The sequence below is a fragment of the Oncorhynchus mykiss genome, chromosome 10 (genome assembly GCF_013265735.2).
Source record: "Oncorhynchus mykiss isolate Arlee chromosome 10, USDA_OmykA_1.1, whole genome shotgun sequence".
Taxonomy (NCBI): domain Eukaryota; kingdom Metazoa; phylum Chordata; class Actinopteri; order Salmoniformes; family Salmonidae; genus Oncorhynchus; species Oncorhynchus mykiss.
The window spans coordinates 81,637,812-81,653,492 of record NC_048574.1 but is presented as its reverse complement, the minus strand read 5'-3'; the positions used below and the strand labels follow the sequence as shown (position 1 = coordinate 81,653,492).

The 15,681-nt window shown below is 50.5% G+C and overlaps 1 protein-coding gene across 1 annotated transcript in view; it reads right to left on the bottom strand.

Moving 5' to 3' along the window:
• Positions 1-15,681, bottom strand: part of LOC118936819 (tyrosine-protein phosphatase non-receptor type 9-like) — a 54,879-nt gene that overhangs the window by 18,846 nt on the left and 20,352 nt on the right. Inside the window, exons 4-5 of the mRNA XM_036934194.1 lie at positions 6,576-6,700; positions 2,239-2,344 (exon numbers count right to left, since the gene is read on the bottom strand). Coding sequence (XP_036790089.1) covers positions 2,239-2,344; positions 6,576-6,700 — 231 coding nt within the window. The remainder of the gene's footprint in view (positions 1-2,238; positions 2,345-6,575; positions 6,701-15,681) is intronic.

The window sequence follows — 15,681 nt, the reverse complement described above, 5'->3', positions numbered from 1 at the left end:
CCATTGACTGGGTTCTGGTAACACGGCCCATTGACTGGGTTCTGGTAACACGGCCCATTGACCAGTACTGGTAACACGGCCCATTGACTGGGTTCTGGTAACACGGCCCATTGACTAGTACTGGTAACACGGCCCATTGACTGGGTTCTGGTAACACGGCCCATTGACTGGGTTCTGGTAACACGGTCCATTGACTGGGTTCTGGTAACACGGCCCATTGACCGGGTTCTGGTAACACGGTCCATTGACCAGTACTGGTAACACGGTCCATTGACTGGGTTCTGGTAACACGGCCCATTGACCGGGTTCTGGTAACACGGCCCATTGACTGGGTTCTGGTAACACGATCCATTGACTGGGTTCTGGTAACACGGTCCATTGACTGGGTTCTGGTAACACGGCCCATTGACTGGGTTCTGGTAACACGGCCCATTGACCAGTACTGGTAACACGGTCCATTGACTGGGTTCTGGTAACACGGCCCATTGACTGGGTTCTGGTAACACGGCCCATTGACTGGGTTCTGGTAACACGGCCCATTGACTAGTACTGGTAACACGGCCCATTGACTGGGTTCTGGTAACACGGCCCATTGACTGGGTTCTGGTAACACGGTCCATTGACCGGGTTCTGGTAACACGGCCCATTGACTGGGTTCTGGTAACACGGTCCATTGACTGGGTTCTGGTAGCACGATCCATTGACTGGGTTCTGGTAACACGATCCATTGACTGGGTTCTGGTAACACGATCCATTGACTGGGTTCTGGTAACACGATCCAATGACTGGGTTCTGGTAACACGGTCCATTGACTGGGTTCTGGTAACACGGCCCATTGACTGGGTTCTGGTAACACGGCCCATTGACTGGGTTCTGGTAACACGGCCCATTGACTGGGTTCTGGTAACACGGCCCATTGACTAGTACTGGTAACACGGTCCATTGACTGGGTTCTGGTAACACGGCCCATTGACTAGTACTGGTAACACGGCCCATTGACTGGGTTCTGGTAACACGGCCCATTGACTGGGTTCTGGTAACACGGCCCATTGACCAGTACTGGTAACACGGTCCATTGACTGGGTTCTGGTAACACGGCCCATTGACTGGGTTCTGGTAACACGGCCCATTGACTAGTACTGGTAACACGGCCCATTGACTGGGTTCTGGTAACACGGCCCATTGACTGGGTTCTGGTAACACGGTCCATTGACTGGGTTCTGGTAACACGGCCCATTGACCGGGTTCTGGTAACACGGTCCATTGACCAGTACTGGTAACACGGTCCATTGACTGGGTTCTGGTAACACGGCCCATTGACCGGGTTCTGGTAACACGGCCCATTGACTGGGTTCTGGTAACACGATCCATTGACTGGGTTCTGGTAACACGGTCCATTGACTGAGTTCTGGTAACACGGCCCATTGACCAGTACTGGTAACACGGTCCATTGACTGGGTTCTGGTAACACGGCCCATTGACTGGGTTCTGGTAACACGGCCCATTGACTAGTACTGGTAACACGGCCCATTGACTGGGTTCTGGTAACACGGCCCATTGACTGGGTTCTGGTAACACGGTCCATTGACCGGGTTCTGGTAACACGGCCCATTGACTGGGTTCTGGTAACACGGTCCATTGACTGGGTTCTGGTAACACGATCCATTGACTGGGTTCTGGTAACACGATCCATTGACTGGGTTCTGGTAACACGGTCCATTGACTGGGTTCTGGTAACACGGTCCATTGACTGGGTTCTGGTAACACGATCCATTGACTGGGTTCTGGTAACACGGTCCATTGACTGGGTTCTGGTACTCCTTGTTTTTAGCCTCATTATTGTTATTTAATTTTATACCATTTAATATTTCAGGGAGTCATCTGACAGGGAGTCATCTGACAGGGAGTCATCTGACAGGGAGTCATCTGACAGGGAGTCATCTGACAGGGAGTCATCTGACAGGGAGTCATCTGACAGGGAGTCATTTGACAGGGAGTCATTTGCGACAGGGAGTCATTTGCGACAGGGAGTCATTTGGGACAGGGAGTCATTTGCAGTCATTTGGGACAGGGGGTCATTTGGGACAGGGAGTCATTTGGGACAGGGAGTCATTTGGGACAGGGAGTCATTTGGGACAGGGAGTCATTTGGGACAGGGAGTCATTTGGGACAGGTTGTCATTTGGGACCGGGAGTCATTTGGGACCGGGAGTCATTTGGGACACAGGCGGTGTGTTACCTTGAGGAGGTCGAGGATCTTGACACAGAGCTCATAGTCAAAGTTCCCATAGCTGGAGTTGGTCATGTCATAGATGAATATTAAACCATCTCTCTGGGTGTCAACACTGGAGAGAGGAAGGGAGGGAGAGAGGAAGGGAGGGAGAGAGGAAGGGAGGGAGAGAGGGGGAGGTGAGTTATCTGTTATGTACATTAAAGGATTGAGAGGTGAAGGAGAGAGGAAGAGAATAGGACTAATTAAGGAGAGAGGAAGAGAATATGACTAATTAAGGAGAGAGAGAGAGGAAGAGAATAGGACTAATTAAGGAGAGAGAGAGGAAGAGAATAGGACTAATTAAGGAGAGAGGAAGAGAATAGGACTAATTAAGGAGAGAGGAAGAGAATAGGACTAATTAAGGAGAGAGGAAGAGAATAGGACTAATTAAGGAGAGAGAGAGAGAGAGAATAGGACTAATAAAGGAGAGAGGAAGAGAATAGGACTAATTAAGGAGAGAGAGAGAGAGAGAATAGGACTAATTAAGGAGAGAGAGAGAGAGAGAGAATAGGACTAATTAAGGAGAGAGGAAGAGAATAGGACTAATTAAGGAGAGAGAGAGAGAGAGAGAGAGAGAGAATAGGACTAATTAAGGAGAGAGGAAGAGAATAGGACTAATTAAGGAGAGAGAGAGAGAATAGGACTAATTAAGGAGAGAGAGAATAGGACTAATTAAGGAGAGAGAGAGGAAGATAATAGGACTAATTAAGGAGAGAGAGGGAGAGAATAGGACTAATTAAGGAGAGAGAGAGGAAGAGAATAGGACTAATTAAGGAGAGAGAGAGAGAGAGAGAGAGAGAATAGGACTAATTAAGGAGAGAGAGAGAGAATAGGACTAATTAAGGAGAGAGAGAATAGGACTAATTAAGGAGAGAGAGAGGAAGATAATAGGACTAATTAAGGAGAGAGAGGGAGAGAATAGGACTAATTAAGGAGAGAGAGAGGAAGAGAATAGGACTAATTAAGGAGAGAGAGAGAGAATAGGACTAATTAAGGAGAGAGGGAGAATAGGACTAATTAAGGAGAGAGAGAGAATAGGACTAATTAAGGAGAGAGAGAGAGAATGGGACTAATTAAGGAGAGAGAGAGATAATAGGACTAATTAAGGAGAGAGAGAGAGAATAGGACTAATTAAGGAGCGAGAGAATAGGACTAATTAAGGAGAGAGAGAATAGGACTAATTAAGGAGAGAGAGAATAGGACTAATTAAGGAGAGAGGGAGAGAATAGGACTAATTAAGGAGAGAGGGAGAGAATAGGACTAATTAAGGAGAGAGGGAGAGAATAGGACTAATTAAGGAGAGAGGGAGAGAATAGGACTAATTAAGGAGAGAGGGAGAGAATAGGACTAATTAAGGAGAGAGGGAGAGAATAGGACTAATTAAGGAGAGAGGGAGAGAATAGGACTAATTAAGGAGAGAGGGAGAGAATAGGACTAATTAAGGAGAGAGAGAGAGAATAGGACTAATTAAGGAGAGAGAGAATAGGACTAATTAAGGAGAGAGAGAGAATAGGACTAATTAAGGAGAGAGAGAGAGAGAATAGGACTAATTAAGGAGAGAGAGAGAGAATAGGACTAATTAAGGAGAGAGGGAGAGAATAAGACTAATTAAGGTGAGAGAGGGAGAGAATAGGACTAATTAAGGAGAGAGAGAGAGAATAGGACTAATTAAGGAGAGAGAGAGAATAGGACTAATTAAGGTGAGAGAGAGAATAGGACTAATTAAGGTGAGAGAGAGAGAATAGGACTAATTAAGGTGAGAGAGAGAGAATAGGACTAATTAAGGAGAGAGGAAGAGAATAGGACTAATTAAGGAGAGAGGTAGAGAATAGGACTAATTAAGGAGAGAGAGAGAATAGGACTAATTAAGGTGAGAGAGAGAATAGGACTAATTAAGGTGAGAGAGAGAGAATAGGACTAATTAAGGAGAGAGGAAGAGAATAGGACTAATTAAGGAGAGAGGAAGAGAATATGACTAATTAAGGAGAGAGGAAGAGAATAGGACTAATTAAGGAGAGAGAGAGAGAGAGAGAATAGGACTAATTAAGGAGCGAGAGAATAGGACTAATTAAGGTGAGAGAGAGAATAGGACTAATTAAGGAGAGAGAGAGAATAGGACTAATTAAGGAGAGAGAGAGAGAATAGGACTAATTAAGGAGCGAGAGAGAGAGAATAGGACTAATTAAGGAGAGAGAGAATAGGACTAATTAAGGAGAGAGAGAATAGGACTAATTAAGGAGAGAGAGAATAGGACTAATTAAGGAGAGAGAATAGGATTAATTAAGGAGAGAGAGAACAGGACTAATTAAGGAGAGAGAGAGAGAATAGGACTAATTAAGGAGAGAGAGAGAGAATAGGACTAATTAAGGAGCGAGAGAGAGAGAATAGGACTAATTAAGGAGAGAGAGAATATGACTAGTTAAGGAGAGAGAGAATAGGACTAATTAAGGAGAGAGAGAATAGGACTAATTAAGGAGAGAGAGAATAGGACTAATTAAGGAGAGAGAGAATATGACTAATTAAGGTGAGAGAGAGAGAATAGGACTAATTAAGGAGAGAGAGAGAGAATAGGACTAATTAAGGAGAGAGAGACAGAATAGGACTAATTAAGGAGAGAGAGAATAGGACTAATTAAGGAGAGAGGGAGAGAATAGGACTAATTAAGGAGCGAGAGAATAGGACTAATTAAGGAGAGAGGGAGAGAATAGGACTAATTAAGGAGCGAGAGAATATGACTAATTAAGGAGAGAGAGAATAGGACTAATTAAGTAGAGAGAGAGAGGACTAATTAAGGAGAGAGTGAGAGAATAGGACTAATCAAGGAGAGAGGGAGAGAATAGGACTAATTAAGGAGAGCGGGAGATAATAGGACTAATTAAGGAGAGAGAGAGAGAATAGGACTAATTAAGGAGAGAGGGAGAATAGGACTAATTAAGTAGAGAGAGAGAATAGGACTAATTAAGGAGAGAGAGAGAGAGAATAGGACTAATTAAGGAGAGAGAGAGAATAGGACTAATTGAGGAGAGAGAGAGAGAGAATAGGACTAATTAAGGAGAGAGGGAGAGAATAGGACTAATTAAGTAGAGAGAGAGAATAGGACTAATTAAGGAGAGAGAGAGAGAATAGGACTAATTAAGGAGAGAGAGAGAGAATAGGACTAATTAAGGAGAGAGGGAGAGAATAGGACTAATTAAGTAGAGAGAGAGAGAATAGGACTAATTAAGGAGAGAGGGAGAGAATAGGACTAATTAAGTAGAGAGAGAGAGAATAGGACTAATTAAGGAGAGAGGGAGAGAATAGGACTAATTAAGGAGAGAGAGAGAATAGGACTAATTAAGGAGAGAGAGAGAATAGGACTAATTAAGGAGAGAGAGAGAGAGAATAGGACTAATTAAGGAGAGAGAGAGAGAGAATAGGACTAATTAAGGAGAGAGAGAATAGGACTAATTAAGGAGAGAGAGAGAGAATAGGACTAATTAAGGAGAGAGAGAGAATAGGACTAATTAAGGAGAGAGAGAGAGAGAATAGGACTAATTAAGGAGCGAGAGAATAGGACTAATTAAGTAGAGAGAGATAGAATAGGACTAATTAAGGAGAGAGAGAGAGAGAATAGGACTAATTAAGGAGAGAGAGGGAGAGAATAGGACTAATTAAGGAGAGAGAGGGAGAGAATAGGACTAATTAAGGAGAGAGATAGAGAGAATAGGACTAATTAAGTAGAGAGAGAGAGAATAGGACTAATTAAGGAGAGAGAGAGAGAATAGGACTAATTAAGGAGAGAGAGAGAATAGGGCTAATTAAGGAGAGAGAGAGAGAGAATAGGACTAATTAAGTAGAGAGAGATAGAATAGGACTAATTAAGGAGAGAGAGAGAGAGAATAGGACTAATTAAGGAGAGAGAGGGAGAGAATAGGACTAATTAAGGAGAGAGAGAGAGAATAGGACTAATTAAGTAGAGAGAGAGAGAATAGGACTAATTAAGGAGAGAGAGAGAGAATAGGACTAATTAAGGAGAGAGAGAGAATAGGGCTAATTAAGGAGAGAGAGAGAGAGAATAGGACTAATTAAGGAGCGAGAGAATAGGACTAATTAAGGAGCGAGAGAATAGGACTAATTAAGGAGAGAGAGAGAGAATAGGACTAATTAAGTAGAGAGAGAATAGGACTAATTAAGGAGCGAGAGAGAGAATAGGACTAATTAAGGAGAGAGAGAGAGAATAGGACTAATTAAGGAGAGAGAGAATAGGACTAATTAAGTAGAGAGAGATAAAAAGGGATAACTAATGTAGTGCAGGGGTTGGTTACCTCTCGATGGCTTTGTCCAGCTGAAAGATGATGGCCTGCAGCACAGCCCTATGGGTAGTGACGTCAGAGCGGTGGAGACGAGCGGTGAACAGAGCCAGAGCAGCACCCTTAGCATCACGACCAGGCTGAAACACACAGAGCTTTACTATAAAACACAGCATTCTAGCAAACCTTTAGTTAGTCCTCATGACCTTTACTGTAAACAGAACAGACCGCATTCTAGTAGATCTTTATTTTACAGTCATGAGCTTTACTGTAAAACACAGCATTCTAGCAAACCTTTACTTAGTCCTCATGACCTTTACTGTAAAACACAGCATTCTAGCAAACCTTTACTTAGTCCTCATGACCTTTACTGTAAACACAACAGACAGCAAGCATTCTAATAGATCTTTATTTTACAGTCTTCATGACCTTTACTGTAAACGCAACATTCTAGTAGATCTTTATTTTACAGTCCTCATGACCTTTACTGTAAACACAACATTCTAGTAGATCTTTATTTTACAGTCCTCATGACCTTTACTGTAAACACAACATTCTAGTAGATCTTTATTTTACAGTCCTCATGACCTTTACTGTAAACACAACAGACCGCATTCTAGTAGATCTTTATTTTACAGTCCTCATGACCTTTACTGTAAACACAACAGACACTATTCTAGTAGATCTTTACTTAGTCCTCATGACCTTTACTGTAAACACAAAAGACCGCATTTTCTAACTCTTTTCTCACATCCTCCCTCTTCACTTCAGTCTTTCTATCCCTCCCTCCCTCCCTCCCTCCCTCCCTCCCTCCCTCCCTCCCTCCCTCGCCCTCCTCCCTCCCTCGCCCTCCTCCCTCCCTCCCCTTCTCGGTCTAATTGGTGAGGGTTTGTTCAGACAGCCCCATTCATCATAAGACAAACCCTCAGAGGGAAAGAAGAGGAGAGAGAGAGAAGAAGGAGTCAGATGGGAGGGCGAGAGGGCCTGCTGCCTGTCAGCTCACTCTTCTCTTTTTCCTCCTTCCTCTGCTCATAGACGTCAGTTTTTCCAGGGAGAGAGAGAGAGAGAGAATGTAAGACACATTAGTTGGTCTATTAGCTCAACAAGCTGCCTCTGTTCCTGTCACTGTTGTCAGACACACACAAACGACTTGAGTTGCCAAAAATGACCGAGAGAAACAGAATCCTCTCACAAACTGACGCTGTTCAGTCCTACAGGTTAAATTGCATAATTTAGTGGAATTAAATTAAATTGCCCCGGGTGTATTTTCGTTAGTCATCTTATTTATCCAACACAACTATCACATGCTCACAGTACACAGAGACTATTCTGAGAGGGATTTCTCCTGCTGCTCCTCAGCTGATGGTCTGCTGGAGTAAAACGTGTGTTTTCATCAGCCCCATTCAGTCAGCAACCATTCTAAATACAATCATGTGTTAAAAACTGTTTTGGCGCAAAGATTAAAAAGAGCAACTACTTTAATTTCTCAACTGGTAATTAAAGCTCGGCCTCCCATTCAGGTACGGGCAACCGGCTCCCCTCCCATTCAAGGTACGGCAACCGGCTCCCCTCCCATTCAGGTACGGGCAACCGGCTCCCCTCCCATTCAGGTACGGGCAACCGGCTCCCCTCCCATTCAGGTACGGGCAACCGGCTCCCCTCCCATTCAGGTACGGGCAACCGGCTCCCCTCCCATTCAGGTACGGGCAACCGGCTCCCCTCCCATTCAGGTACGGGCAACCGGCTCCCCTCCCATTCAGGTACGGGCAACCGGCTCCCCTCCCATTCAGGTATGGGCAACCGGCTCCCCTCCCACTCAGGTACGGGGAACCAGCTCCCCTCCCACTCAGGTACGGGGAACCGGCTCCCCTCCCACTCAGGTACGGGGAACCAGCTCCCCTCCCATTCAGGTACGGCAACCAGCTCCCCTCCCATTCAGGTACGGCAACCAGCTCCCCTCCCATTCAGGTACGGCAACCAGCTCCCCTCCCATTCAGGTACGGCAACCAGCTCCCCTAAATTCAGGTACGGCAACCGGCTCCCCTCCCATTCAGGTACGGCAACCGGCTCCCCTCCCATTCAGGTACGGCAACCAGCTCCCCTCCCATTCAGGTACGGCAACCGGCTCCCCTCCCATTCAGGTACGGCAACCAGCTCCCCTCCCATTCAGATACGGGCAACCGGCTCCCTCCCATTCAGGTACGGCAACCGGCTCCCCTCCCATTCAGGTACGGGCAACCGGCTCCCCTCCCATTCAGGTACGGCAACCGGCTCCCCTCCCATTCAGGTAGGGGCAACCAGCTCCCCTCCCATTCAGGTACGGCAACCGGCTCCCCTCCCATTCAGGTAGGGGCAACCAGCTCCCCTCCCATTCAGGTACTGGCAACCAGCTCCCCTCCCATTCAGATACGGGCATCCAGCTCCCCTCCCATTCAGGTACGGCAACCAGCTCCCCTCCCATTCAGGTACGGCAACCAGCTCCCCTCCCATTCAGGTACGGGGAACCAGCTCCCCTCCCACTCAGGTACGGCAACCAGCTCCCCTCCCATTCAGGTACGGGGAACCAGCTCCCCTCCCATTCAGGTACGGGGAACCAGCTCCCCTCCCATTCAGGTACGGGGAACCAGCTCCCCTCCCATTCAGATACGGGCATCCAGCTCCCCTCCCATTCAGGTACGGGGAACCAGCTCCCCTCTCATTCAGGTACGGGGAACCAGCTCCCCTCCCATTCAGGTACGGGGAACCAGCTCCCCTCCCATTCAGGTACGGGGAACCAGCTCCCCTCCCATTCAGGTACGGGGAACCAGCTCCCCTCCCATTCAGGTACGGGGAACCAGCTCCCCTCCCATTCAGGTACGGGGAACCAGCTCCCCTCCAATTTAGATACGGGGAACCAGCTCCCCTCCCATTCAGGTACGGGGAACCAGCTCCCCTCCCATTCAGGTACGGGGAACCAGCTCCCCTCCCATTCAGATACGGGGAACCAGCTCCCCTCCCATTCAGATACGGGGAACCAGCTCCCCTCCCATTCAGATACGGGCAACCAGCTCCCCTCCCATTCAGGTAGGGGGAACCAGCTCCCCTCCCATTCAGATACGGGGAACCAGCTCCCCTCCCATTCAGATACGGGGAACCAGCTCCCCTCCCATTCAGATACGGGCAACCAGCTCCCCTCCCATTCAGGTAGGGGGAACCAGCTCCCCTCCCATTCAGATACGGGGAACCAGCTCCCCTCCCATTCAGATACGGGGAACCAGCTCCCCTCCCATTCAGGTATGGGGAACCAGCTCCCCTCCCATTTAGATACGGGGAACCAGCTCCCCTCCCACTCAGATACGGGGAACCAGCTCCCCTCCCATTCAGGTACGGGCAACCGGCTCCCCTCCCATTCAGGTACGGGGAACCAGCTCCCCTCCCATTCAGGTACGGGCAACCAGCTCCCCTCCCATTCAGGTACGGGGAACCAGCTCCCCTCCCATTCAGATACGGGCATCCAGCTCCCCTCCCATTCAGGTACTGGCAACCAGCTCCCCTCCCATTCAGATACGGGCATCCAGCTCCCCTCCCATTCAGGTACTGGCAACCAGCTCCCCTCCCATTCAGATACGGGCATCCAGCTCCCCTCCCATTCAGGTAGGGGCAACCAGCTCCCCTCCCATTCAGGTACTGGCAACCAGCTCCCCTCCCATTCAGATACGGGCATCCAGCTCCCCTCCCATTCAGGTACGGGGAACCAGCTCCCCTCCCATTCAGATACGGGCATCCAGCTCCCCTCCCATTCAGGTAGGGGCAACCAGCTCCCCTCCCATTCAGATACGGGCATCCAGCTCCCCTCCCATTCAGGTAGGGGGAACCAGCTCCCCTCCCATTCAGGTACGGGGAACCAGCTCCCCTCCCATTCAGGTACGGGCATCCAGCTCCCCTCCCATTCAGGTACGGGGAACCAGCTCCCCTCCCATTCAGGTACGGGGAACCAGCTCCCCTCCAATTTAGATACGGGGAACCAGCTCCCCTCCCATTCAGGTAGGGGCAACCAGCTCCCCTCCCATTCAGGTACGGGGAACCAGCTCCCCTCCCATTCAGATACGGGGAACCAGCTCCCCTCCCATTCAGATACGGGGAACCAGCTCCCCTCCCATTCAGATACGGGCAACCAGCTCCCCTCCCATTCAGGTAGGGGGAACCAGCTCCCCTCCCATTCAGATACGGGGAACCAGCTCCCCTCCCATTCAGATACGGGGAACCAGCTCCCCTCCCATTCAGGTACGGGGAACCAGCTCCCCTCCCATTTAGATACGGGGAACCAGCTCCCCTCCCACTCAGATACGGGGAACCAGCTCCCCTCCCATTCAGGTACGGGCAACCGGCTCCCCTCCCATTCAGGTACGGGGAACCAGCTCCCCTCCCATTCAGGTACGGGGAACCAGCTCCCCTCCCATTCAGGTACGGCAACCAGCTCCCCTCCCATTCAGGTACGGGGAACCAGCTCCCCTCCCATTCAGATACGGGGAACCAGCTCCCCTCCCACTCAGATACGGGGAACCAGCTCCCCTCCCATTCAGGTACGGGCAACCGGCTCCCCTCCCATTCAGGTACGGGGAACCGGCTCCCCTCCCATTCAGGTACGGGGAACCGGCTCCCCTCCCATTCAGGTACGGCAACCAGCTCCCCTCCCATTCAGGTACGGGGAACCAGCTCCCCTCCCATTCAGATACGGGGAACCAGCTCCCCTCCCACTCAGATACGGGGAACCAGCTCCCCTCCCATTCAGGTACGGGCAACCGGCTCCCCTCCCATTCAGGTACGGGGAACCGGCTCCCCTCCCATTCAGGTACGGGGAACCGGCTCCCCTCCCATTCAGGTACGGGGAACCGGCTCCCCTCCCATTCAGGTACGGCAACCAGCTCCCCTCCCATTCAGGTACGGGGAACCAGCTCCCCTCCCATTCAGGTACGGGGAACCAGCTCCCCTCCCATTCAGGTACGGGGAACCAGCTCCCCTCCCATTCAGGTACGGGGAACCAGCTCCCCTCCCATTCAGATACGGGGAACCAGCTCCCCTCCCATTCAGATACGGGGAACCAGCTCCCCTCCCATTCAGGTACGGAAACCAGCTCCCCTCCCATTCAGATACGGGGAACCAGCTCCCCTCCCATTCAGGTACGGGGAACCAGCTCCCCTCCCATTCAGGTACGGGGAACCAGCTCCCCTCCCACTCAGGTACGGGGAACCAGCTCCCCTCCCATTCAGGTACGGGGAACCAGCTCCCCTCCCATTCAGGTACGGGGAACCAGCTCCCCTCCCATTCAGGTACGGGGAACCAGCTCCCCTCCCATTCAGGTAGGGGGAACCAGCTCCCCTCCCATTCAGGTACGGGGAACCAGCTCCCCTCCCATTCAGGTACGGGGAACCAGCTCCCCTCCCATTCAGGTACGGGGAACCAGCTCCCCTCCCATTCAGGTACGGGGAACCAGCTCCCCTCCCATTCAGGTACGGGGAACCAGCTCCCCTCCCATTCAGGTACGGGGAACCAGCTCCCCTCCCATTCAGGTACGGGGAACCAGCTCCCCTCCCATTCAGGTACGGGGAACCAGCTCCCCTCCCATTCAGGTACGGGGAACCAGCTCCCCTCCCATTCAGGTACGGGGAACCAGCTCCCCTCCCATTCAGGTACGGGGAACCAGCTCCCCTCCCATTCAGGTACGGGGAACCAGCTCCCCTCCCATTCAGGTACGGGGAACCAGCTCCCCTCCCATTCAGGTACGGGGAACCAGCTCCCCTCCCATTCAGGTACGGGGAACCAGCTCCCCTCCCATTCAGGTACGGGGAACCAGCTCCCCTCCCATTCAGGTACGGGGAACCAGCTCCCCTCCCATTCAGGTACGGGGAACCAGCTCCCCTCCCATTCAGGTACGGGGAACCAGCTCCCCTCCCATTCAGGTACGGGGAACCAGCTCCCCTCCCATTCAGGTACGGGGAACCAGCTCCCCTCCCATTCAGGTACGGGGAACCAGCTCCCCTCCCATTCAGGTACGGGGAACCAGCTCCCCTCCCATTCAGGTACGGGGAACCAGCTCCCCTCCCATTCAGGTACGGGGAACCAGCTCCCCTCCCATTCAGGTACGGGGAACCAGCTCCCCTCCCATTCAGGTACGGGGAACCAGCTCCCCTCCCACTCAGATACGGGGAACCAGCTCCCCTCCCATTCAGGTACGGGGAACCAGCTCCCCTCCCATTCAGGTACGGGGAACCAGCTCCCCTCCCATTCAGGTACGGCAACCAGCTCCCCTCCCATTCAGGTACGGGGAACCAGCTCCCCTCCCATTCAGGTACGGGGAACCAGCTCCCCTCCCATTCAGGTACGGGGAACCAGCTCCCCTCCCACTCAGATACGGGGAACCAGCTCCCCTCCCATTCAGGTACGGGGAACCAGCTCCCCTCCCACTCAGATACGGGGAACCAGCTCCCCTCCCATTCAGGTACGGGGAACCAGCTCCCCTCCCATTCAAGTAATTATTACTGTGCATGTAAACATATTGAAAAATAATATTTTTTTTGTTTCTCTAAAATCATTGTCAACATGGTTAATCATAATCTGAATTAAAATGACAAAAAATCGAACAGTTATAATTCAACGAAATGTGAGATCACCAGCCTCTATCATGTGACCACATTGATACGCATCTATTGGCAGGTAAAGAAATGAGCTCATGGAACCCACAGCCTATTGGCCAATGCTGCAGTAGGCCCTTCCATGGAACACACAGCCTATTGGCCAATGCTGCAGTAGGCCCTTCCATGGAACACACAGCCTATTGGCCAATGCTGCAGTAGGCCCTTCCATGGAACACACAGCCTATTGGCGGCAGTAGGCCCATCCATTGCTCTTTCACAACGAGGATCTGTGATTATCGAGGGGGGAGATTATTTTAAAGATTTTTCAAATAGCTTACTGTGAAGAACTATAGTTTTCATATATTATCATTCGCAATGGAGGTACAACATTTAAAAAAAACACTTTCCTACATTTCCACGCAGCAGGCCAGGAACTTCTATTCGTGTTCAGGCATGTGCGCTCCCTCAACATGACCAGACACATGCCCCCCCAACACTATCAGGGCAGAGAAACCAGATACATGCTCCCTCAACATGACCAGGGCAGAGAAACCAGAAACATGCCCCCCCAACATGATCAGGGCAGAGAAACCAGACACATGCCCCCCCCCCCAAACATGACCAGGGCAGAGAAACCAGACACATGCCCCCCCCAACACGATCAGGGCAGAGAAACCAGACACATGCCCCCCCCAACATGACCAGGGCAGAGAAACCAGATACATGCTCCCCCAACATTATCAGAGCAGAGAAACCAGACACATGCCCCCTCAACATTATCAGAGCAGAGAAACCAGACACATGCCGCCCCCCCCAATGATCAGGGCAGAGAAACCAGACACATGCCCCCCTCATCATTATCAGGGCGGAGAAACCAGACACATACCGCCCCCCCAGACATGATCAGGGCAGAGAAACCAGACACATGCGCCCCTCAACATTATCAGGGCGGAGAAACCAGACACATACCGCCCCCCCAGACATGATCAGGGCAGAGAAACCAGACACATGCCCCCTCAACATTATCAGGGCAGAGAAACCAGATTCACACAATGATTGGAGAGAGACGGGGCCCTTCTGGAGAGAGACGGGGCCCTTCTGGAGAGAGAGTGGCCGATATCTTCACCCCTCCACCTCTTCTTGTCTCAACATTTTTTATCCTCCCCCCTATACATATCTACCTCCATCACTCCAGTATCCCTGTCACCTATACATATCTACCTCCATCACTCCAGTATCCCTGTCTCCTTCCCCCTATACATATCCACCTCCATCACTCCAGTATCCCTGTCTCCTTCCCCCTATACATATCTACCTCCATCACTCCAGTATCCCTGTCTCCTTCCCCCTATACATATCTACCTCCATCACTCCAGTATCCCTGTCTCCTTCCCCCTATACATATCTACCTCCATCACTCCAGTATCCCTGTCCCCTTCCCCCTATACATATCTACCTCCATCACTCCAGTATCCCTGTCCCCTTCCCCCTATACATATCTACCTCCATCACTCCAGTATCCCTGTCACCTATACATATCTACCTCCATCACTCCAGTATCCCTGTCTCCTTCCCCCTATACATATCTACCTCCATCACTCCAGTATCCCTGTCTCCTTCCCCCTATACATATCTACCTCCATCACTCCAGTATCCCTGTCTCCTTCCCCCTATACATATCTACCTCCATCACTCCAGTATCCCTGTCTCCTTCCCCCTATACATATCTACCTCCATCACTCCAGTATCCCTGTCTCCTTCCCCCTATACATATCTACCTCCATCACTCCAGTATCCCTGTCTCCTTCCCCCTATACATATCTACCTCCATCACCCCAGTAACCCTGTCCCCTTCCCCCTATACATATCTACCTCCATCACCCCAGTAACCCTGTCTCCTTCCCCCTAAACATATCTACCTCCATCACTCCAGTATCCCTGTCTCCTTCCCCCTATACATATCTACCTCCATCACCCCAGTAACCCTGTCCCCTTCCCCCTATACATATCTACCTCCATCACTCCAGTATCCCTGTCTCCTACCCCCTATACATATCCATCACTACAGTATCCCTGTCTCCTTCCCCCTATACATATCTACCTCCATCACTCCAGTATCCATGTCCCCTCCCCCCTATACATATCTACCTCCATCACTCCAGTATCCCCTTACCCCTATACATATCTACCTCCATCACTCCAGTATCCCTGTCTCCTTCCCCCTATACATATCTACCTCCATCACTCCTGTATCCCAGTCTCCTTCCCCCTATACATATCTACCTCCATCACTCCAGTATCCCTGTCTCCTATACATATCTACCTCCATCACTCCAGTATCCCTGTCTCCTTCCCCCTATACATATCTACCTCCATCACTCCAGTATCCCTGTCCCCTTCCCCCTATACATATCTACCTCCATCACTCCAGTATCCCTGTCCCCTTCCCCCTATACATATCTACCTCCATCACTCCAGTATCCCTGTCTCCTTCCCCCTATACATAT